General features: G+C 34.9%; 1 protein-coding gene across 5 annotated transcripts in view; it reads left to right on the forward strand.

The window, feature by feature from the left end:
• Positions 1–25,371, forward strand: part of ANKS1B (ankyrin repeat and sterile alpha motif domain containing 1B) — a 1,065,677-nt gene that overhangs the window by 383,556 nt on the left and 656,750 nt on the right. For all 5 annotated transcript variants that reach the window (XM_077772139.1, XM_077772140.1, XM_077772141.1 and 2 more), the window contains exon 10: positions 6,178–6,343. In XM_077772139.1, coding sequence (XP_077628265.1) covers positions 6,178–6,343 — 166 coding nt within the window. The remainder of the gene's footprint in view (positions 1–6,177; positions 6,344–25,371) is intronic.

Below are 25,371 nucleotides of genomic sequence, written 5' to 3' on the forward strand. Positions count from 1 at the left end.
CAGGCACTCTGGGTAGCCTTATTTCTGATTTAAAAAAAAAGTCACATGATTGGTGCATTTGAGAAACAATTGTGCCCATACCTGGGTACTGGTTGTTGTAAGGTTCTTAGTAAGTCATAAGCCTTAGTCCCTTTAATGAATAAAATCTTGCACTACCTAATAAGGATGGTCAATATGATGCAGTTAGCCTCTCTTTTATGAAATTACTGAACAAGGTAATTCCCAATTCTAATTAGCACAGAAGAAGGGAGGGCTGTCACATTTGCTACTCTAAATATCAAGCTTGTATTGAAGCAATCAATGTCATATTATCTCTTTAGTATAGTATATTGTCACTCATACTTTCAGCTGTACCTCATTATTTTGTTCATGGTATTGCTAATCTATATACCTTCTTGCTAAATTTTTATAACTACTTTATGTGCTAAATCATAAGACTTCATGTTTGGTCACTAATAAATTTTGACTTAGATTTAGCCTACCACTGGCATTTTAAAACTTTTGTAGGAGCAGTGTAACCAACACATGAAAGCAAATTATGTAGGCATTGTATTGCTCCTGTTTATTTTTCAGAAGGAGGAGTATATGTTCTATTAATTCTTTCAGTGCTCTTAGTATGCATCTTTTTGAAGTAGTATTGTTGGGTCCACACATTATACAATCAACTATAGCAGGTACAATGAAGATGATTAAGACTAAACATGAAAGCCAAACATTCCCTCAGGAGCTGTGATTAGACATTTGGGACCCTAGGGGCCTGTTCAGGATTCAGGGACAGGGCATTTTTAGTCCATCAGGAGAGAGCTGGCAAACACCAAGACAGAGAACACAATCCTAAATATGCTACTATTCTAAAAAAAAAAAAAAAAAAATCATGCACAGAAACAAGTCTGGGATCCTGTGACCAGGCATTAGAATATAGGTAGAAGCTAAATATCAAGAAAAAAGCAAAATCTGCTAACCAAATTGGAGTCCAATTTTGCTAGACTAGCTACAATGGAGCCTTGAAGGTGAGTCACAAATTGTTGGGCCAATATTTTTGATCCATCTAGTCCATTACCAGGATTTATCATCAAAAGTATGCTGATAATTAGCTTGTATATCAAAGTCCAGTCTTCCCCCTCTAAGGAAGAAGGCTTGCAAAGGTTAGGAAGTTGGCAGGGCTATATACTACCTAATAATATATAGATTTTTTTTCTTTCCCTTTGTTCTGACAATAAAGATCTTTTCATAGTCCTTTTTTATCTGTGATACAATAATATGAACACTAAATTAGCTGTCACAAGACCTCACTTGCCCTGAAACTTAACCTGATGCTTAATATTGAACAGAGAATTTCAAGCCTTCGTTTCTGGGTGGAGATACAATAACATTAGTAGGATGGTTGTGAGTGCTAAATAAGAATCATCTGGGTAAATGAAATACCATTCACTTTGCAGACTATAAAACAAGTGTAAATTGCTATTACTACAGTGATTTAAATCTGTGATAGTTTCTGAATTATAGTTTCAGATTTCATTCATTTGATACATATTTATTAAGGCATACTATATGAAAATCATGGTCATAGTCCTTGCCTCTGTTAATTCCAGTGGAGGATGTAGGCTTCAAAATACTAACTAAAATATTAATTATTTTATATATTCATTTTTAGTAAGTATTTGATAGAGTCCTGCCATGAACATGATGCTTTGCTAGTTGATAGACAAGCATACCTTTAGAAATTAACCTCATTTATCTATTAGATTAATGGAATTATGTTTAACCTCTGATTTATTCTTTCAGATCTTGTTATCTGAATCATTAATGCATCTAATGAAATCACTAAGTATAGAAACTCTGAGATATCATGAGAAGCCATGTTAAATGTTTAAGAAGAATCAACATGTACTATGACTAGAGCATTTTGATTCTCTCTTGAAGTTATGATGAAAGTAAATGAGTTTATTTTGACATAACTGACTAGCATAACCTTATACTTATGTTTGAAAGTGAATCAATCAGAAGAGGAACAGAGAAGGCAAGGAGACTAGTTGAAAAGTTGTTCTAGCAGTTCAAGTGAGATACAGTGATGACCTGGGGTAGGGTGGTAGCAGGAATTGGAGAGAAATGAAAGTGTTTGAAGTATAATTCAATGATGCAGTAAGAGATTTAGGGATTGACCGGGTATAGCATTAAGGAAGAATTAGGACTGAAGAATAGCCCCCATTCAGTTGTTTGAGTGACTGGTGTATGGAAGTACAATTTATTGACAAGGAATAAAGGAGAGGGAATGATTTGAAGACAAGTTGACAAAATGTTTAAAGATTGTTTTTTTTTTAAATAAATATGAGGATAATTGTGAATGTTTTGACAGATATGAACATGAGGAGATACTTATCCTACCAGATAGTAATTAATTTTAAGGTTTCAATAATCAAAACAGTGTGATTCTGGTACTAAAATAGATTGACATATGGAACAAATTAGAAAGTCTAGAAACAGATTCAATTAAATGTAAGAATATGGTTTATACCTATTGTCACAGGAATTCTATTTCAAAAGAAAATAGTTAAATATGTAGACAAATGTATATGCATAAGAATATTCCCTTAAAAGCAAAACATCAAAATTTCAATATGATAGTATCAACTAAAATAAATAATGACCATGTGTATACTGAGACTTAACCTTAAATTTATCTTGTAGACACATATTTGGCATTGAAATGTGTTCAGAATGCATTAATAGAAGTAAATACATATTAGATTATAAATCATTAATATAATATATCAGATTACAAAGGATTACATATAAAACATATACATATTTATAGATGATACCTTGATATAAGGATATCTTGATATCAGTCATTAGCATTTAGTATAGTCCTGAGTATATATGATAGATGCCCAATTGATATCTGTCGACCAACTAATGCCCTGTATATGAATTTAAGATCTTGTGAAAAATCCCTTGAGCCCTTATCCCACTGTGGGTGGTAAAATGCAGTGGCCTCCTCAAGATTTCTATAGAATCTATAGGATATTTATTCCATCTTGGTTCTCATGATCACCTCTTACTGCAAACTCCTGTATGTGTAGAACTCTTGATTTCATTCATTCTCTTCACCTTGTGTCTATTCTTGACTCTTTGTCCAATGACTACATACATTGGTTACTTGTACCCAAGTACTCATTGAGAAATGTTAATAGCAAGTTGTGCTTAATAATAAAACATCTAGGAAATGTTTAAAAGTCTACTGTCAGGAGAATCTGTAAATGAATTATTGTATACCTATATAGTGAATTCCTGTACCACTCTGAAAATAAATGAAACTCAGAAACATAATATTGATTGAAAAAGTCATAGAAGAACAAGAATATTTTATACTATTCTTATGACAGTCAAAAGCATATAGTACAGAACAATTTATTCTTTATCGATTCCTACATATATAGGTAAATTTCAATGACAGTCCAGGGAACACAAAGTTCAGAACAGATACTAGCCATGGTTAGGGAGAGAGGAGAAGAAATTGGAAAGGGGAGCATGAGAGGGAAGGGTGGGTTTCATTGGTAATGTTCTAAACTGAATAATGGACACACCTAGATTCATTTCATTATTTTATTATATCACATATCCACCCTTTGTTGAGGGATAATAGTCAGATATTTTGAGTATGCCTTCTTGAATGAGAAGTAATGACTCTTTCTTAGGAAGCAGAAGAGAGTGTACTTAATTCTTGTTTAAAATATTTTTTTCTTTCCTTTGCACATGCCCACATATCCACACACACATTTACAGAGGAAAGCGTCTAGGAAGATATACACCAAAATGTTACTATTAGTTTTTTGAGCATGCTCTGTTTTCATGTGATTTTTTTTCTTTCTTTATATTTTCTAATATTTCTGTAATAAATAATATACTTCATTTTTAAGGAGAAAGCAAAGTAACATTCTGTGTGGTTAAATTTCAGAGCATTTTCCAAGGCCATTAAATCTTCATAATTCTTTAGAAACAGAGTAAAATTCCGATCTAACTAAATCCATGAAGAATGAGTTGTTCTGATTACTTTGATTTTAGGATGAACTAGGGGTTAAGCTAAGGATTTTATATCATGACTCTTTGTAATATTATTGTCATAAACTCAGTTTTTTTCACTTTTGACATGTAAAACAGTAAACAATACCAGTAACTGATAATAATAACCAAACTAAAAAGCAAAGTGACTTATATCTGAACAAGGTGTAACCATTTCCCTAGCTGGTAGTTAAAATTTGTTATAAAGGACCTTAGAGAGTGTTCATTTGATCAATAAATATTTATTGAGCACCCACTATGTGTCAGGACTTGTATTAGAATCTGGGGATAGAGTGGTGAACAAGACAAATTCCAGCCTTCATGGAGTTTGCATTCATCTGATATATTCAGTTTACAATGTGTTTCATAGATGATGTTATCAATAGATAGTTCTAATGAAAGATTTACAGTAATGAGTTTCTTTTGTTGCTTTCTAGTGTATTTTCAGCTATTGTTACACTAGTGCCTTTTTATTTAAAAGATAAGCAATATTATTAGTTCATAGAACTTGTTTTTTGTTTTTGTTTTTTTTTTGACTCAGATTTGCCCTTTCTGACTTATAAATATTGGTCTTTGTTCTGCCTTTAAGAATGCTGGAATAAGTCTCCCACAGCAACTTTTCCCCATTCCCTCCTTGTGAGATGGCTCTTTAGGGATAGCTTTTAATATGTGTTGAGAAAACTATGATTCTGCTTTAAGGATTATCCAGGATAGAACACAGGAGTTCCTTTCATCATTTCATCTGTTACATGATTTTTAAATCATATACCATCTTGATTGCTTTCCTCTGGATGCTTTCTACTTTGTCACCCTTTGTTGTTAAAAATAAATTACTCCCAATTTCCTGCTTTCAATAGGGTAGAGTGAACATAATTGATTCTTTGATGTGTGAGGGTCTGGCATGGTCTGAAAGCAATTATACTGACCTTGAACACTTATTCTCCAGCACTGTAAATATCATTATAGAAAAAATAGTAGCTTATACTAAATCTTTACTGACCTTGGGTCATTATCTTGGGAGATTTTTTGAAAATGAGTTTATTTTTTTCTTATTTTTCTTTTTCTTTTGATAGTGAACTATGCTTTATAAACAAAAAAAAAATCCAAAACAAAACATAATTAATAGTGAAATTCATTATCCAGGTATCTATTTTTCTTCTCTAGTAAACTGTGAACTTTCTGAGGGCAAGGATTATACCTTATTAGTTTTTAAAAATCTCTAGCACTTAGCATAGTCCTAAATATATACGATAGATGCCAAATTAATATCTATTGACCAGTTAATGCCTTGTATATGTAATTAAGATTGGGTGAAATGAAATCAATACCTGTTTTTAGAATACATAAATAAGTCAGCAGTATAGAATTGGACCTTAATTTTATCCTAACCTGAAGTGACAAAAAAAAAAAATCCCTATTAGCAATGGCTCAAACAATAAGAACTTTCTTTTTACTCAAGACTTTTTTTCTGTAGTGACTAACTAGTCCTGGAGCTCTTTCAGTAGCTCAATGATATGATCAATGTCCCAGTCTTGTTTTATCCTTCTGTTGCTATTCTTAGCCATTCTTAGCTTATTTACCTTTTTGATCTTAAATGGTCATAACATGCCTGTCCTATGTGCAGACATCAAAATTGCATCCAGAGAGAGGAACCTGAGGTTGGCCAAGGCTCTGAAAGAGCCCATTACATGTCCTTTCTCTGGGGAAAAATATTTTTCCAGAGGCCTCCCTTTTATCTAACTGACCAAAATTGAGTCAGATGGCTGGCTATCCCTAGGAAGCAGGCAAAGGAGTAGAGTCTTGGGAATGACTGTTGATGGAACAACAGTTTATGCCACAAACTAGAAAATAGTCATGTATTACAAAAAGAGATCATGACAAAAGTTCATGAACTTTAGTATGTCAGTGAAAAATTCAGGGGACCCAAACTGTCTAAATAGATCACTGATAATATTGGGGTTACATGATGACATAACTTATTCAAACAGATGAATCAGCACCTCTTAATCAGTTTTGGAAGAACTGATGAATCTGATTATCTATTCTAGTTTTTATAAATCAAACAAGCTGTGTCTTTATCACAAAGCTATTTTTATTTTTTCTCCTTCCTTTCAGGAGTCCTATCCAAAGAAGAGGAATTACACTATGGAAATTGTACCATCTGCTTCTCTGGATACATTTCCTTCAGAAAATGAGAACTTCCTATGTGATCTCACGGACATAGCAGTTACAAAGAAACCTTGCTCCTTAGAAATTGCAAGGGCCCCTTCTCCAAGAACTGGTAATATTTCTTTTTCTTTAATATTAAATTTTTTGTAGAATGGGTAATATTTCTTACATTGGACCAATTCAATTTGCATGCTTGTATATGTGAAGATGTATCATTAATATTTTGATTTTCCACACTATTTTAAACATGAAAGTGCCCTAGTATAGTCATACTAATCATTTTTTGCACTTTGAAGTGAGTCCCAGTAAGTCAGAGTTTTTGATATAATGTCTCTTAACTTCCTGACAGGAGCTGTACTGCCTTGGTGAAGGCACTTTGAAACCTTGCAAAAGTGAAAAACGTTTAGGTCAGACACAAAACTTGGGGTTCTTTAAGAAAAAAATCCTTGAGGTTCTTTAGAACTTCATAGCAGATTTGGTAGCAAGTCTTTTAATATACTTTTCTGCATCCTGTTTTCAGTTTATTGAAATGTACTCAAGTACTTTGTATATTTTATATCTTCTATGCTATTTTCAGACCCATTATTTTATTTATTTTCATTATAAATTAGTGTACAAATTAAGTAAATATTATGCCCATTTTACTGATAAAGAAATTGGAGCTAAGTGTCTTATTTAAGTTCAATACATAAGGGGGCCTTTCTTGAACATGAGTATTTGACTATCATCATATCTGCTTTCTGTTACTTCACCACTGCCTCTAAGAAAGAATGCAGGATAGTAACATGAACTCTAATGATGGAGGAACGTTTCAAGTGGATGGTCAATATATTCAATGCTGCAAAGGAGTTGTAAGAGAAACTGAATAGAAACATTTTTGATTTGACAGTCCAACTGGTACTTAATTTTGAAAAGTAAGTTTTAAAAGAAATGAAATAAAACTTCCAGATTTCTGGAAGTTAACAGTGAGACACTGGAAAACAGGTGAGTATAGGTTACCCTTTCAAGAAGATTAGAAGAGATATGATAGTAACATGAGAAGAAAGAGGTCCAAGGGAGAAATATCTAGTTTATTTTAGAATAAGTAAGCCTTTGTCAACTTTAGAGGTTAAAGGAATTTGCTAGTGGAGAGATTAAAGATAAAAAGAAGAAGAAAGAACAGGATGGGTTGAAAAGACCCAGACATTACTTCCCCCAGAGAGAAGATAGAGCATTATTATGAATATAGAGAAATTCTGAACTATGTATTTCCAAATGTATTAAATTTCTGGGTTAAGATGAAAAGTCATTGGCTGAAAAGAAGGGGTAGATCTTGAGATAGATTAAAGTAAAATTCAGAAATGCCATTTTAGATAATAACTGAGAAATTTTGTAGATGTAGACAAATAAGGAGCATTGAGACTAGGGTGTTGTATGAATCATAAACATGCAGAAGGAAGAGTTTTAGGATGAGGTAAAAGCATCATAATGAAAATGGTTAAAATTTATTCAGCATTTTACTAAGTGCCAGATACTGTTCTAAGTACTTTATATGCCTTATCTCATGTAATTCTTACAATGCTATCAGGTAATAATATCATTATTATCATTTTACAAATGAGGAAACTGTGACACTGAAATATTAGATAACTTCCCACAGTTCTGTGTTAATATGGGATAGATCTGGGACTTGCATTTGTTTGTCCAACCTGTACTCTTAAATACCATGTTATACTGAATTCTATTAGGGGATAAAGTATAGTTGAAATCGTGAACCACAGGCTGAAATTCTCAAGAAATGTGGAGGTATGACTGGAAGTCCACATATGGTAGCAATAAAATCAGAAAAAGAATGTTATAATAGGATAGCATAATTTTCAGAAGAGCAGCAGATATTAGATAAAAGTAGAATAGTGAGTTATCAGAAGCAGTCATGGAAACTGAAGACAGTGCTGATCCCAAACTGTGGCAGTTGACAAGAATGAAAACTCTTCCAGAGGAGAGATAACCAGTAAATACTGGGGAAGTCAGAGCAAAGCTCAGGAAATATGGAAAAATGGAAGGCATATATGTATAAAATGTAAAAGGGCACAGAAAATAGGGGTGTGTTGAGGGTGGTGGAGGCAGGAATGAAAGAGTCAAAGAAGACAGGGATTTATTCATTAAACAACCAAAAACTCAAAAATGAGCTCCTTCATGTGCCAAGCAGTATGCCGAGGTTACAGGGATGAAAAAGACATTGACCCAGATAACATGTTGATTAGGCTTCTCTGCTAAAACAGTTAAATATGCTGGCTAAAAATCCAGAAAAGAAAAACTTCTTAAGAGCACCAAAAAGTTATCAGGAAAATTATACAAATTGAATAACATTTAAATTAGGAAACTTATTGGGGCCAGGTTAATAAAATATAATCAGGCCAAAACATTTGTGAGGGTGGGAAGCCAGTGGATTACTAAAGCCATTTTAGTCCTGAGGAAATTTTCTCAATCTGCTGTTGAACTCTTGTGCTTAATGCCTCATAAACTTCAAGGTCTGTGTACAGAAAAATATCTCTATTCCTGTCTAGCATGGAGAACCTACTAGGAAGTTCTTCCTCCAAAGATCTGGGACTCCAAGGGCTACACCTCACAGTAATCAGAAATAATCCTGTCCCATAACCCCCACCCCAAATAAAGATGATTTGTTGTGAGAAGAACAAAGAGGGAAATTCCTGAGGTGTTATTACTACAAACTGGTCCTCACACAAATTTGCACCACAAATTTCTATCACCTAAATGGTCCAAAAAATTTCAACTAATGAATTTAATTTAATTTAAAGTAATACCCTCATGAAGCTCCAGCCCCACATTGGGAGAAAAAAATACCCAGATTTGCAACATATTGGATAAGTGTAACATCAGATTAGATTCAGCTGAAGAGAGATTAAGTGATCTGGAAATTAGGGCAGAAGAAGTTTTACAGAATGTTGCACAGAGAGACAGAGATGAAAAATTTGAACATGAAGGTAAGAGACTTGGAGGATACACTGAAAAATTCTAATTTGTTTATTTAAAGCATCAGAAAGAGAGGAGAGGGAGAATGAGGCAAAAGTAACATAGTTGAAGAGCTAATTTCTTCAGAAGGCACAGGCCTGTTCTTGCACTCACATGGAAGCAAACAAGTGAATAGTTAATTTCAATAGAGTGTAATAAGTTTAAGTTAATGTTATACAAAGTACTTTGGGAATAAAAAAAAGGAACATTTAACTTCACCTGGGAGCTTGGGAAAGACTTCATGAAGTAGATGATATCTGTATCAGTTATCTATTGCTATTTAAAACGCCACCCCACTCAATTGGTTAAGCACCCAACTTCAGCTCAGGTCATATCTCACTCATAGTCCGTGAGTTTGAGCCCCACGTTGGGCTCTGTGTTCATAGCTCAGAGCCCGGAGCTTGCTTCGAATTCTGTGTCTCCCTTTCTCTCTGACCTACCCCACTCATGCTCTGTCTCTCAAAAATGAATAAACATTGGGGCGCCTGGGTGGCTTAATTCGTTAAGTGTCCGACTTTCGCTTAGGTCATGATCTCGCGGTTCGTGGGTTCGAGCCCCGCGTCGGGCTCTGTGCTGACTGCCAGCTCAGAGCCTGGAGCCTGTTTCGGAGTCTGTGACTCCTTCTCTCTCTGACCCTCTCCTGCTCACGCTCTCTCTCTCTCTCTCCTAGAAATAAATAAAACATTAAAAAAGTTTTTAAAAACTGAATAAACATTTTAAAAATTTAAAAAGCCACCCCAAAACTTAGTGACTTGGAGGAACATCAGTCGTTTAATTTGTTCACAAATCTGCAAGTTTGGAGAGTTCATTTGACAGGGATAGCTTGTCTGTGCCACTTGGTATGAGTTGGGGCTGCTCAATTGGGAGATAGGGGACCTATTTTCAAGATGGCCCACAAATAGCTGACAAGTTGGTGATAGATTAGAGCTTGGCTAGGTTTATGGGCTGGGGATCATTTTTCCTCTCCGTGGATAGCTTGGTTTCCTCATGACATACTGGCTAGATTCTGAGAGTAAGCATCTGAAAAAAAAAACAAAACAAAAAAACAAAACAACAACAACAACAAAAAACAGGTGGAAGCTGTATTATTTTTATTCTATAGCCTTAGAAGTCACAGATATAGGAAGGACTATACTTGTACTATTTCATTCCATGTCTACTCAGATTCAAGGGGAAAGAACATGAACCCCACTTCTTAATGGAAGGAGTGTCAACAGTGCTTTGTAATAAGAAAATGTTTCATGGGAGATACCTTTGCTGTCAATTTTGGAAAATAAAATCTGCCACAATCTGCCCTTTGGGCTTTATTTTTGAGAGAGAGAGAGAGAAAGTGGGGGAGAGGGAGAGAGAGAGAGAGAGAGAGAGGGAGAAAGACAGAATCTGAAGCAGGCTCAAGGCTTGGAGCTGGATGCAGGGGTGGAACTCACAGAGCATGAGAGATCATGAGCTGAAGCTGAAATTGGACGCTTAATGGACTGAGCCACCCAGGTTCCCCAATATATCTTTTTCCAATGCAAATTATACTTGTGTATACCTTCAGGATTTCCAAACAGTCTATTATTACAAGCTCCAAGTCAAGTTTCAGGTGTGCATGAATCTCCCTGGTATACCTCTGATGGTACAGGTTCTTGACTACCTTTGCTCTTGGCAGTGATGACCTGCGACAAGTTTTCAGTCTTCTCTCCTACATACTCAACATATAATAGTGAATCAGGTATAGGAAAACCATAACCGATAATCCCAGCCAAACACAGGGAAAACAAGACACACAGTGATTACTAGCCTGTGGCAATTCTAAATCTGATCAGACACACACATTTCCTTGATTAAGACTCAGTCTTGTGGCATAGGAATTCTTCTCTGTGACACGTGGTTCCACCTTCTGAATCATTCTTTATTTTCCATATAAAGTAACCTGTGTTTGCAGCTGAGTATCTTTGTTATTTGCTTTTTGTCTTTTAAAGATTAGGGGTCAAAGGGACTCTATTTTATATTTCTGTTCCTTCCAGTTCAAGTTGATAAAACTTCTTTTAAAACTTAGTGGACTTTTTGTGTTCGAATTTATATTTCACTCCATTATACAAAAGCTTATATTCCAGATTAGCTCTTCTCTACCTTGGACTCCTTTTAAGACTTCTGTGTGATAATGTCCTTGAGATTCTTAGAAACCCTACTGTTGAATAGGGAGAATCTGTAAGTCATGCCTTTAAAAATACTTAGAGGGTTTTTTTTTTTTTTTTGGTTTTGTTTTGTTTTTGTTTTTGTTTTTTGGTCTGGCTTAAAGATTTTATACAGCACCACCTGAGAGCTTTCTTAGGCCTTTACAAATGATCTTGTATCCTATTCACATTTGGTCATTGGCCTTAATTTGAAAATTGTTTGCCATTTGGCGCAAGTGCAAATAAGAAACCAGGAAATTCCTGGCTCCTTTGTAGTTAGTAGGTGACTCTTCAGTTCTCTCTCTGCTTGCATGTTATCATAGACAGCCCAATGAAGCCAGGTTGCTCTTTAAATATTCTTCCTGGAAATATCTTTAGATCATAGAGTTCATTTGATTCATTTTCTATTTTCCCTGTTAATTCAGATGTTAATGTTGCCAAACTTGCCACTACTACAACACAAATGATGCCATGCTTTCAGCTTCTGATTACATATGCTCTCCTTTATTCCTTCACCAACAGCTTTCCATAGTTCTGTGGGTTCCCAGGAATCCTCTCCTTGGCCATTATGGCTTCCCCAGTCACTCACTTTGAGATCCTTCCAGCTTTTGCCTGCTTCCCAGTCACAAAGTTCATGCCACATGTTTTAGATTTTTTTATGGCAACACCCCATTTCCAAATGTCCAAATCTATTCTGGTTATTGATGGCTGCCTAACATCCAACATGTGGAGGTAGTTACCTCAACACTTAGTGAGTTAAAAAAAAATAGTTATTTATTTTGTTTATAAATCTGCAATTTGGGGAGATCTCTACAGAGATAGTGTTTTTCTGTCTCATGTGATATCAACTGTGGCAGCTTCATGCTGGGGGTGGGGCTGAAGAATCCATTCTCAATATTGATTCTTATTCATATGTCTGGCATGGCCTATGTAGACTTCCTCATGGTAAGTGATGGAGTTACAAGAGCAAGCATCCTAAGAGAATGAGGCAGAAGCTGTTTTGCTTTTTGACTTAACTTAGAAGGCAACACCACTTCTGTGGTAATCAAGGGCCTACCTATATTTAAGTGAAGGGGACTTAATCACCTCTACCCTTTATGGATAAGTGATACTAAAGTCATGTTGTAAGAAATTCTTGTAGCCTCTTTTGGGAAATACAAATTCTCATAATGCCTGAGTTGTTTGTTGCTGTTACTGCTTTTCAAGTGGGATAAGAGTTAATTTACATGACTATGATTTCCCCTGATTGTGTTCAATCATCTGGATTCAATATAAAAGAATCCAGTTTGCTCAACTGGCCCAGATTAATTTATAATTATTGGTATTCCATACTTTTTACCATGATTGTGAATTCTAGGAGTGAGGGTGTCCAGAATTTAAATTGAAGAATTTTTCTTTTTAATGATAGGAACAGAGATGAATACAAGTCAGAGCAGTTTCTGTTCTAATTCTAGATAGAACTTTATCAAGTGAAGCACACAGAATTCCCCTCCATAATTAACCTAGCAGGTGGAAAAGAAGATCAACATCACTGTTTGTCTTCTGTCTGGATGAGGACACAGTCTATGTCATTTTCTTTTGTTGATTCCATTAACCTGTAACTTAGGTTTTGCGTGGATCCAATTACTTCTAGGTCTCACCCTGCTATGCCTGATTCCTCATGACCCATGCTTAGCTTTGACTTTTCCTCTTCAGGGCCAGCTAACTAAAGCTGATTAACTCAGGGAAGTTACTGACCTCTCTTGAGGCTACTGATATTTCCCCTTTTACCAAGTCCTTTACTAATAAAGGTAGGACTTCCAGAATGGAGACATCTCGTGATGCACATGAGTCTTTTTGAGGCCCTCAAACTGAACCAGGTGGGTAACTTATCTACTTGGTGAGTTCCTTATCCACTCAGTAAACATTTATTGAGTACTTATGGTGTTCTAGGCATTGTGCTAAAAGTTGCAAAAGAAACGGTGAAATTTATGATATTTAGAATCTTAGACTGTGTTAAAATTAAGGGTAAGGAGGATAGAAGGGGAGGGATTGACTAGAAACTTACTGGAGGAGTTTGCTGCCCAACTGAAGCCTCAGAGAAAGAGAATTAGATACATGAACGATAGCTGTATGACGTATGGATGAATGAGAAGTGTGTGCAGAGATCCAGAGGCTTGGAAGAACACAGTTCATTCAGAAACCATGCCCAACTTAGTAGGGTTAAAGCACAGAATGCTACTAAGGTGAAATGCATAAAAGAACAAGAGGTGACATGCAGAAGTTTGGATTTTACCTGACAGCAGAAGCGAACCATTGGCAAACTTCAGGTGGGGACATGATGTGATATGTTTTTGTTTTAGAATAGTCTCTCTGGAAGCAGTGTGAAGAGTAGATTGTACAGAGATGAGGCTTGAGACAGGAAGATTAATCAAGAGATTGATGTTCAGTTTCAGCAAAAAATGATGGTGACCAGTACAAAGGCAATGCCTGCAAAGAGAGGAAGGGGGAACAAAGTGGGAAAGTATAGAGGAGTGGTTATCCTTTCTCCCTTTGAAAATTCTACCATTTAGGAAATAAGTAGCTAAGTAACTAAATAATTATATTTGAGGGGATGCATTCTATAGTTTTTGGTTAACTGTGCTGGATAACATGGCTTAGGTTTACAGACAAAATGAGGACTTCTACATGCATAGGAGTTGCATTCTGAAACTTTCCTGGAAAGACTGAGAGAGAGAGAGAGAGAAATGAGAGAGGAATGACTTGGTCTTTAGAAGAACTGGGGACTGTTAGGGCTTGAATTGTGCCCCACTCCCGTTTTTGAACTTTTAATCGCTAGTATTTCAGAATGTGACCTTACTTGAAGAATTTAGAGGTGGAATCTCTAGAGGCAATCAAGTTACATTGAAGTCATTAGGTGACTAATCCATCATGATGGGTGTCCTTATAAGAAGAGGAAATTTATACATAGAGACAGATATGCAAAGAGGAAAGATGATGTGAAGAAACACAGGGGGAAGATGGCCATCCACAAGTCAGAGAGACCTTGAACATATCTTTCTTTCACAGCCCACAGAATGAAACCAAACTTGATTTCAGACTTCCATCCTCCAGACTGTGAGACAATAAATTTCTGTTGCTTAGGGCACCCAGGTAGTAATACATTGGTATAGCAGCCCTAAGGAGTAATTGCAGGGACTATAACTGAGCACACAAATTCGGCACATAGCAGGGAGGGGCGAATGAGGATCCTGGGCCTCTGTGAGCAGACCTTGGCTGTCCTACTCATTTCAGAGGCTGCACACTGAAGGGTCTTGGCTGTGACTGGCAATGTCATTCATAGATATAGAATGTGAATTTTCACAGAAAATTACAGTTAAATATGAATATTAGTTCCCTGTCTGTGGTCTTTTCTATTTATTAACTAGATAAGCTAGTATAAAGTAGGTCTCATTCTGAAAAAAAATTTCTATCATATTCACTGGTTTAATTTAAATATTAAAGCAATTTTTTAGTAAATCTATATTCAACAAGATATTACAGTTCAACCAGAAAATGACTGACACTTTTGCAAGGAGCATTTTACTAATGCCTCAATGACTATGGATTTCATATGGAATAAAGAATGCTCTAGTACTAGGCTCATTAAATAAAGATCAACAGAAGTCCAGTCTTTGCTTGGTAAATTTGCTAAGACTCATGCTTATGCAGTCAATATTGAAATCGTGTTTGTTCCCTTATTGCATTAAGCAAGGGATCTTACATAGTCATAGTGGGGACTCAATTACATAAATGAATGAAAATAAGTGAGTGAATGAATGAAAGATTGTTATCTTTAAGAGAAAATGGCTTTAATGGCAGGAAAAAGCCCTGTTAAAAAGTCAGATGCCATCAAAGATAATGTTTTCTTATCTGCCTTTCATTTAATTTTAACCTTCACAGGGGAATTTTTCCATTTTATGGTAACTAGGCAACCTGTTATTTTGAATCACTTAGTGCAGGCTTTGCACACTATGGATGCTCAATAAATCCATTTTGATTAATGAGCAATTTATAACCACCAGTGAAGACTGTTTCCAATCCTGTTGGAAGAAAATAGATGATCTCTGATAAAAAGGACACAGTCAATAGTTTCATGCCAGGATAGTTTGGATCTTGTTTACCTCTATTCAATTTGCTAATGTGCTTACTGGTCTGTGGTCAACCTGAAATAAAGATGTTCTCTGGTGAATAATCCTCTACAACCCACAACACCTCCCCCAACATCCTGAGACAGGTAGTAGTGTGCGGGTGAGCCTGTAACTTATTTATACCAAAATATTTTTTGAAATGATGGAGCTTCCATCCAAATTCTAATTTCCATCCAAAATTCTAATGCCAAAATTTTGAAATTAAAATAATTCAGACTGGACTAGGACTAATGTTTATCTTTGCTAAGCAAGTGGGTAGTGTCAACATGATTTCTGTGGGTATATTTAACTCATTTAAGAGAGCAAACTATTTTTAAGCCCCTTGGAAGCACTCTTTTACATACAAATACTGGGCTTGCTAATAAGAACCATTTTTATCAAACAGCAATTATTTGTTTGGCATTTGCTCTGTGCTCAGTGCTGTCTTAGCTATTTATTAAACTAGTAAATTGTAAATTTGTAACCCACTATTGGTTTATAAAGCGGTCAAAGAGAAAAAAACCAGGGCAGCAGTACCTGCAAAGAAATCCTGGTAAATTAACTGCCTCCTTCATCCATATGAACAGCTTACCAATTTGAAAATGTAATCATCTCAGTTTTTTCAAATTTGTGAAAGTTGGCTCTATTTGGAAAACAGCATCCTAAAGAAAAATAATATTATATTTTTTCCATCAAATCAATTTTACTTGTACTATGTATGAGTAACATGAACTATAGAATAATAAGATATCTAAAGATATAATAAATTCTTAATAAAGTAATGATGGGGGTATAGGTTTCTTATTATGCATTTCTTATGCATAGTGTCTATAGGATACAATAAATGTATCTATAGGATACAATACATTTATTGTATCCTATAGACACTGTCAGAATATGTATAAAGGGGGTAAATTCATAAATTCAATCTTACCACATTCATAATTCATAAGTTCTGCACACCACATTCAGGCAGGGCCTCCACATTGTATCACATTCCACTCTTTCTCTACTGTACTCTCCTCAAACCTCAGATACTTTCTCCTACTTTTTAAAAAAAGTATTTATTTATTTTGAGAGAGTGAGAAAGAAACCACAAGCAGAGAGAAAGGGAGAGAGTGAGAATCCCAAGCTGGCTCTGTGCTGCAGAGCTTGAACTCAGGGCCTATGAGATCATGACTTGAGCCAAAATCAGGAGTCAGATGCTTAACTGACCAAACCACCCAGGTGTCCCACTTTTGCCTACCTTGTCTCTCACTCTCAGCAGGTGGCCTCATGTTCTAACTAATAAAGAAAATTGAAGCCATCAGAGAGAACCGTGTTGACATCCTCCACCAAGTCTATAAATACAAACTTCCCTGNCCAAAACTTCCCTGCACCCTTATCTTGCTTGTAACTCCTGTTAAAGTGGAGGGATTTTCCTTTTTAACAAGTTCCCTTTTTCTTGTGCCTTCTTAGGAATATGACCCTTTCATTTGGTGTCCTCTCCTGTGTTTTAATTGTCCTGCACTAGATCATACACATTAATATTTAAATCTGCTTAAGCTTTTTTCGTCTGAAAAACAAAAACAAAAATAGCATATATTAGTGAAAGCAACCAGTTAGCAATAACTAAAAAGTTCCCTGACTCCCTTCCCTTGACTCCTCAACTTCTGTCCATCTCTCCACATGCTCAGTACTTTCATTTTCTTCCTCTCCTTTCACGACTCTGCCTGTTTTAGTCAGGTTTCCATTCCTCACTGCTCTTTCCAAATGTACTTTCTAAAGGTACCAGACCTTAATATCACAAAATTGAGAGGACATTTCTCCATCTTCATTTTTCTTAACCTGTCAGCAGCATTCCACAGGTTAGTGACACCTCCATTTTGATACCTTTTCTTCACTTTGCTGTCCAAGGAGAATTTTTATCTAATTACGCTATTCCCTGTCTATGTTGACAGCTAACATTTTTCTTTATGGCTTTGAAAGTTGAGAGCTCCTTAAGGCTCAGACAAAGTCCTCCCTATTCTTCATACTTTTTTCCTAAATTGTTCCATCCATAGTATGGCTTCTGTTATAATCAACATGCTGAAGACTCCCAAACTTTTCCCTCCAGTTGTTACCACTTCTCTCAGTTCCAGGCTCATCCATTCTTCCATCCATTTATCCATTTATTGAATATCTCCCCTACATTTCACAAAGATGCCTTAAGCCTAACATACCCAAGACTACACTCGTATCTCTCCCCACAAATTTGCTCTTCATGCAGTGTTCCTTACCTTAGTGAGTTAATCATTCATCTGATTGCAGAAACCTAGGTTTCATTATTGCCATCTCTGTTTCCATTAACTCCTATAGTCACTCAATCACCAGGTGTTATAATTTTTAATGGCCATAGGTGTTCAGATGAAGTTAATTCTATAACTTACTCTCTATCCCTAATTAAACTTAAAAATTACCTGTTTTTCTACTATTACCAACTACTCTTAGAGATTATTTTAATAAAAAATGTTTCCCCTTCTTTGAAATTACTATTTATGTTGAACTCAAAGTAATTTTAGAAATCATAAATCTCTTTGCATCACTAAAACCTTTTAGTGACTTGTCACCATTCTTAGAAAAATGACCCAAATCCTTAATAAGGTTCACAAGGCCCTGAATGATGTCCTTTTTCTCCCTTCCTTCCTTCTTTCCTTCCTTCCTTCCTTTATTTTTCATTTCTAGCTTCATCTGTCATCAGTTTCCACCTTCCCACACTGGCCATCTTTAGTTCCTTTTATTCTTCAGTAGAGATAAGCTCCTTCCTATCTGTGGGCTTCACTTGCCTAAACCAATGTTGGCTCCTACTGTCCCTTTTCCTTCCCCCAAGTAGATAACATCTATACTTCCTCAAGGAAAATCCCTTTACCTACACACACCCATGCCCCAGAGTAAGTATATGGATGCCTCTGTTTTCTTCTCTTTCAGTACCTTCTAATTTTCCTTTCCTCTATATTCCTTACTTTGAATGAAATTATGTAGTTGACATTACGTATTTTAGTATCTGTTTTTGTTGTTGTCTTATAAAGTTCAAAACCTTGCCTGTTTTCATTGTAATCAGAGCTTCTAGCAAAATCACTGCCACATAAATATTAATGAAAAAATAATAATTAATGGTATTGAATACTTACTTTGTGCATCTTAGTTTGTTTAATCTTAAGCTAGTATTGTCATTCCCATTTTACAGATAAGGGAAATAAGTCACAAAAAGTTTAGAGCTTGCTAGAAAATAGCATCTTTGGAATTTGAATACAGGATATTCAGCTCTGGACACCATATTCTTAACCACATTCACAGTTCATGAATTCATTATTTGATTGCTTAATCATGCAATTTTGATATTATTTTCAATTTGCCAGGATAAATCTTAAATTTTTCCTTTCAAACAAAATAGGAAGAGTTAGAAACTCTTTGTGCCCATCTGTGGAATAGTACTAGAGGATGTTATAATCAATTTAAAATAAGTGGATGTGTTGGACACAACCCAAAAGTGAAAACAAGTGAATAATTAAGTAATAATGATAAATTCAAAGAATGGACCTATCAATAATCATTAATGGTTGCAAATAATATCTAATTATTGATAACATCTAATTATTATAATGGCATTAGTTGCCCCTCAATTGATATCTATCGAATGAATGAATGTGTATTTACCATTTGATACAAATTTAGTTGAAAATAATATTATGTGTATGTACTTGGGGATAAAAAAGACGTGAAAGGTATTCTATTAATTGTACTCTCTGACTGCTAAGACTACATATTTTTACTTATTGTCTAAATATTCTTCAATAAACATATTGCTTTTATAATTAGAAAATAATTAAAAATAGCTTAGTCATTTAGAAAGTTAAAATAAATCATGTCAAAATAATTCAGGTTTATCTAGTTAATGTTAAATATGTAGGTGATCTCCCTCTTTGAAGAAAGAAAGTTGAATAGGTTAAGGATAAATACTGTCTCTAAAATACTGAACTTCTGCAATAAGACTTCATCCATTAAGGATATAGGTTTTAACTTCTATTTTTGCTTATACTTCAGAATATTTTCATTTAGATTATCTTGTTTGGTATTCTGAGTGAACATTTGACAAGTGTTATTCTCAGTGCTCCTAATAGAGGCAAATCTTTATAGCTCCTAGGAATTTATAATTGTGTAATTTCAGTTCCTTCTAATGATTAGTTGCTATTTCCTGGACCCACTCTTACTAATTGTGTTCTGTTTAACAGTTGCTACATAGAGCATTAAGTTGAAAATAACATTATACTGAAAATATAATCTTTTTTATAAATTTTTAAAAATTTATTTCTGAGAGACAGAGAGACAGCATGAGCAAGGGAGGGTCAGAGAGAAAGGAAGACACAGAATCTAAAACACGCTCCAGGTTCTGAGCTGGCTGTTAGCACAGAGCCCGACGCGGGGCTCAAACCCGTGAACCGTGAGATCATGACCTGAGCCAAAGTCGGAAGCTTAACCGACTGAGCCACCCAGGCGCCCCAATATACTGAAAATATAATCTTAAAGAAATCTTGAATTAATGCTTGTAGTCTCGTATTTAATCTTTTCTCCCCCTACACTGTTTAGACATGTCAGATATATCAATTGGCACACTCACTAATTCATTTTATATTCTTTTCGATAGATGCTGTATTCTTAATGTAATATTATACTAAAACTTCTAGTTCTCTCTTTAGGTACTCCTACACTCTTAATTAAGTAACATTAGCAAAATTAACTAATACCCAACTATAGTCACATTATACATTTAAAAAGTAAAAAAAAAAATTACTATATTTTATTCTAAATTTCATCCGATGTATTACATTTCACATTCATATTAGAATACACATATTCAAAAAAACTCATAATAGATTGTTGGCCTCTCAGAGGCAATTTATTAAAAAACGAAAAGACAAAAATAGCTTATTCCTTGGTTATTTTTGGGAATTAACAGACTAGGTTTGAATAGTTCAGAAAAATAGAGAATTAAAAGTATTTTTCTTATTTAAACTCAACGAAGAATTAATGCACAAAAAATTTTCTAGATCTATCACTTCATCACATTTATCATCATATCTTCTATTGCAGTTGAGGAAACTAAGCCAGAATAGATTAATAGTTTGTTGAAAGAGATGATAATTCAAAAGTTAATCTGTCATTGGGAAGTGACTGTGATTTATAACTCTTCCTCCAGTGCTCCATCCTACTGTTTAAAACTACCTATTTTTAATAAGATCATTCATGGGGCGCCTGGGTGGCTCAATCGGTGAAGCATCCTACTTCAGCTCAGGTTATGATCTCATGGTTTGTGGGTTTCAGCCCTGCATCGGGCTCTGTGCTAAGAGCTAGCTCAGAGCCTGGAGCCTGCTTCAGACTCTGTATCTCCCTCTCTCTCTGACCCTCCCCTGCTCATGCTGTTTCTCTCTCTCTCTCAGAAATAAACAAAAACATTAAAAAATTTGTTTTAAATAAGATCATTCATTTTATTCCACAGCTATTTATTGAAGACTTATTCTTTTCCAAGGCCTTTGTATGAGACACAAAGAAAAAGAAACATTAGTAAAGTAATGAGAAGTTTTATCTACATTGCAAAATAAAATTTTAAAGCATGCTACACACCTCTTGAGTCAATTGGACTCAAATAGACCATTACTGCATCCAGAATTATGTATTTTACTGCCAAACTTGACCACATTTGTTCTCTGTGGGTTTTCCTATTTTGCTATTTATGCACAGAACCCAAAGAAAAAATTGTAGGTTCCATTTAATCACATAGGTTTTTCTATGCTTTTTATTTCTATAGAACCATTCAATTAATTACTGAATAGCCATCTAGTGTCTTCTGGGTCTCCTACCTGTGAAGAGACAAAGTGAAAGAACATAATGGAATGCTGAAAACTGGGCTATAAACAAGTCAAGAGCAGTGAACCAGTTTACATTCTTTTCCTTAGAAAATTTTAAAAGTAAGCAGACTTTAAGTCACAGGCAAGTAATAGGATCTTGGATCATCATTTTAACAGAAGCATACTTTGATTATTCTAACCAAGTGTGGAAAGGAATGATTTATCTAATTCTATCAATACAGAAACCCTTCTAAACCTATGAAATCATTTTAAATATCTTTTGTTTCCCTTAGGAAAACCTGTTATATTGGTGTTATTATTTTTTAGTATAGTGTAATAATTTTTAATATAGCTAATATAATGCTAATTTTCCTTCTAGTAGCCTTTTAAAATAAGTTGATCATTATGAACTTATATATATATAACTGATTATAATAAGTTTTCATTATAAAATTGAATATATTATTTTGTTAATTTTGTTCAATATATGAAAAGTAAAAAAAGAAGTAAAAGTAAACTATTTTACTGAATCTTACCTATCAAGGTAACTAATGTTAATTTAAAAAATCCTGGTTTATTTTTTTCCTTTTTTTTTCTTTTGTGTATAGCTTTATTTAAATGTGAATGAACATTAGATGTATATAGACTTGCATTATATTTATTTTTTAAGTCAAGTATACATTTTTCTGATTATAAAAGTATAACATGATCTGTCAACTCAGCAAGGTTTATTTTAAAGTGAACCTTCCCCTATTTTCCAGTGCTTCAAAAACAATGAGGATAAAATATAAAATGAGAAAATTACAAATTCTAGCTGTGCTGAAGAAAAAAAAAGAAAATATCTCTATCATTAATTGATCAGAGATACACAATAAAAATTAGAACTTAAATGGCAGTCCCAACTGGTGGCTGGGCCCCAAAATGGGCAGGATTCATAGCAAGACTGCATCCTTCAGGGATGTGGGATCTAAAATAGCCCCACTTCAAGTGGGAGCCAGAAATCATGCCTCCTGATAAAAAATGACAGCCAGGCGTATTAAATATCCAGACAATAAAAACAAAGAAGATAGAGGGGCACCTGGGTGGTTCAGTCAGTTGGGTGTCTGACTTCAGCTCAGGTCATGATCTCACAGTTCGTGGGTTTGAGCCCCGCATCGGGCTCTGTGCTGAGAGCTAGCTCAGAGCCTGGAGCCTGCTTCAGATTCTGTATCTCCCTCTCTCTCTGACCCTCCTCTGCTCACGCTGTCTTTCTCTCTCTCAGAAATAAATAAAAACATTAAACAAAAATTTAAAGAAAACAACAGGGAAGATAGAGGTTTATGATCAGAGAGTAAGTAACGAGGGATAGTGGGCTAAAACACTAGACAAAGATACTTAATGATTTTTAATTTTTTTTGTTACAAAATTTTCTAGTAAAATTTTGAGATAAACCAGTAGAAATTGGAAACATAATTTAAATCTTCCAAAACAATAATAGAAAATAAAAGAATAAAGAAATATTTAATAATTAAAGCATCCCTCATCATCAGGGAAATCAAATCTGAGATATCACACTGAGATATCACCTCATGCCAGTTAGAGTGGCTAACATGAACAAATCAGGAGACTATAGATGCTGGTGAGGATGTGGAGAAATGGACACCCTCCTACACTGTTGGTGGGAATGTAAAATGGTGCAGCCCCTCTGGAAAACGATATGGAGGTTCCTCAAAAAATTAACAATAGAACTCCCCTATGACCTAGCAGTAGCACTGCTAGGAATTTACCCAAGGGATGCAGGAGTGCTGATGCATAGGGCACATGTACCCCAATGTTCATAGCAGTACTCTCAACAATAGCCAAAACATGGAAAGAGCGTAAGTGTCCATCAACTGATGAATGGATCAAAAAGATGTGGTATATACAATGGAATACTACATGGCAATGGGAAAGAATGAAATCTGGCCATGTGTAGCAATATGGATGGAACTTAAGGGTGTTATGCGGAGCAAAATAAGTCAGCAGAGAAGGACAGATACCATATGTTTGCACATATAGGTGAATTAGGAGGAACTTACTGGAGGACCATGAGGGAGAAGAAGGGGAAAAATAGTTGGGGAGAGGGAGGGAGGCAAACCATGAGAGACTCTTGAATGCTGAGAATAAACTGAGGGTTGATGGGGGTGGGGGAGAGGGAAAGGGGGATGATGGGCATGGGGAAGGGCACTGGGTGTTATATGGAAACCAACTTGACAATAAACTATTTAAAAATAATAATTAAAATGTTCTTAAACATGGAAAAAAAAAGAAGCAAAGCCAAGAGTAAGCAATTCAAACCAAAACCACAAAACAGAAAATAATTAATAAAAGACAAAGATGATCATATTGGATTCAGTTATTAAAAATCTTGCTATATTCATTTTCCAGGAATTGAACATAAATAAAAATGACACAATGGGGTTAAGAAACAAAAATCAAGTGAAAACAACCTAAAGATAGCTTTAAAGCAATATTGTCAGTCCAAATATAATTGAAAGTTAAAAACATTAAAAGAGATGAAGTGGGATACTACATAACAATAAAAGAACAAAACACAATATAGTAAGAAGTATAAAGTCACAAAATTTTTCATACATTTTTCACGTAAAACATTGCCTTGAAATATTAAAATCCCAAATGGATAAGTGTTTGAAAACAAACTGAAATCCACAATTTGTGCAGGATTTTAATATACCATATTTCACAGAAATTTCTGATAAATGAAGAAACATAATATAAGAATATTCTTTGTTAGGGGCACCTGAGTAGCTCAGTAGGTTAAGTGCCCAACTTTGGCTCAGGTCATGATCTCATGGTTCATGAGTTTGAGCCTTACGTCAGGCTCTGTACTGACAGCTGGGAGCCTGGAGCCTATTTCGGATTCTGTGTCTACCTCTCTCTGCCCTTCCCTCACTCATGCTCTCTCTCTCTCTCTGTCTCTGTCTCTGTCTCTCTCTCTCAAAAATAAACATTAAAGGAAATTTAAAAAAAAAAAAAAAAGAATATACAATGTTAGTGGCACCTGGGCGGCTGAGTTGGTTAAGCATCAGAGTCTTGATTTCAGCTCAGGTCATGATCTCAGGGTTGTGGGATCAAGCCCTCCATTGGGCTCTGGGGTAAGATTACCTCTCTCTCTCAATCTCTCTCTCTGTCTCTCTGTTCCCTTCTCCCCCATCTTTCTCTCTCTCTAGAAAATAAAAATAAATTTAAAAAAGAATATAGTATGTTAAATAATACAACTAACTATCATGATTTAATAGACATATCGAGAACTCTGTACCCATCAATAGAGAATACATATATTCTTTTCACATATACGTAAAGCACTTAGAAAAACTGGCTACCTAATTAGGTCTCAGAGGCATGTTAACATATCAGAAAATCAGGTCCCAATCTCAGATTATAATGTAATGAAATTATGAACTAACAACAAATAATAACAAATCATATTATATTTGAAAAAGTTTTTTTCCCCTATATTGGATAGCTTACAAATGATAAGTATATGTGTATCGTACTGAATTAAAACCTATAATATAATGCATAATTTTATAAGGACAATACTGATCATTTCCCCCATTTTTCCTGATCTAATTGTGCTGACTTCTTAACCTACCTTCACTTAGACAATGCTAACAGCTCAGTATATATCCTTTAGCTGTCTTCTTACACATACAAGCATAGAAAAACATGTATATATATATATATGTATATATATACATGTTTTTCTCCATATATATACATATATATGGGTTTTATTTCTTTTTAAATAAAATAAAACCAAAATAGAATCAAGACNTTTATTTTTTATTTCATTGTATACAGTCATAAGGATTGTAGTTGTTTGCAAGCAAAGACTGTCCTTTCTGTTTCTGGTAATGATCTGTAGAAACTTGCAGATCCTCCCCAAGTAGTTAAACAGTGCTGGAGAGTCCCCAT

Source organism: Crocuta crocuta, unplaced genomic scaffold, assembly GCF_008692635.1.
Source record: "Crocuta crocuta isolate KB4526 unplaced genomic scaffold, BGI_CrCroc_1.0 scaffold216, whole genome shotgun sequence".
NCBI lineage: Eukaryota > Metazoa > Chordata > Mammalia > Carnivora > Hyaenidae > Crocuta > Crocuta crocuta.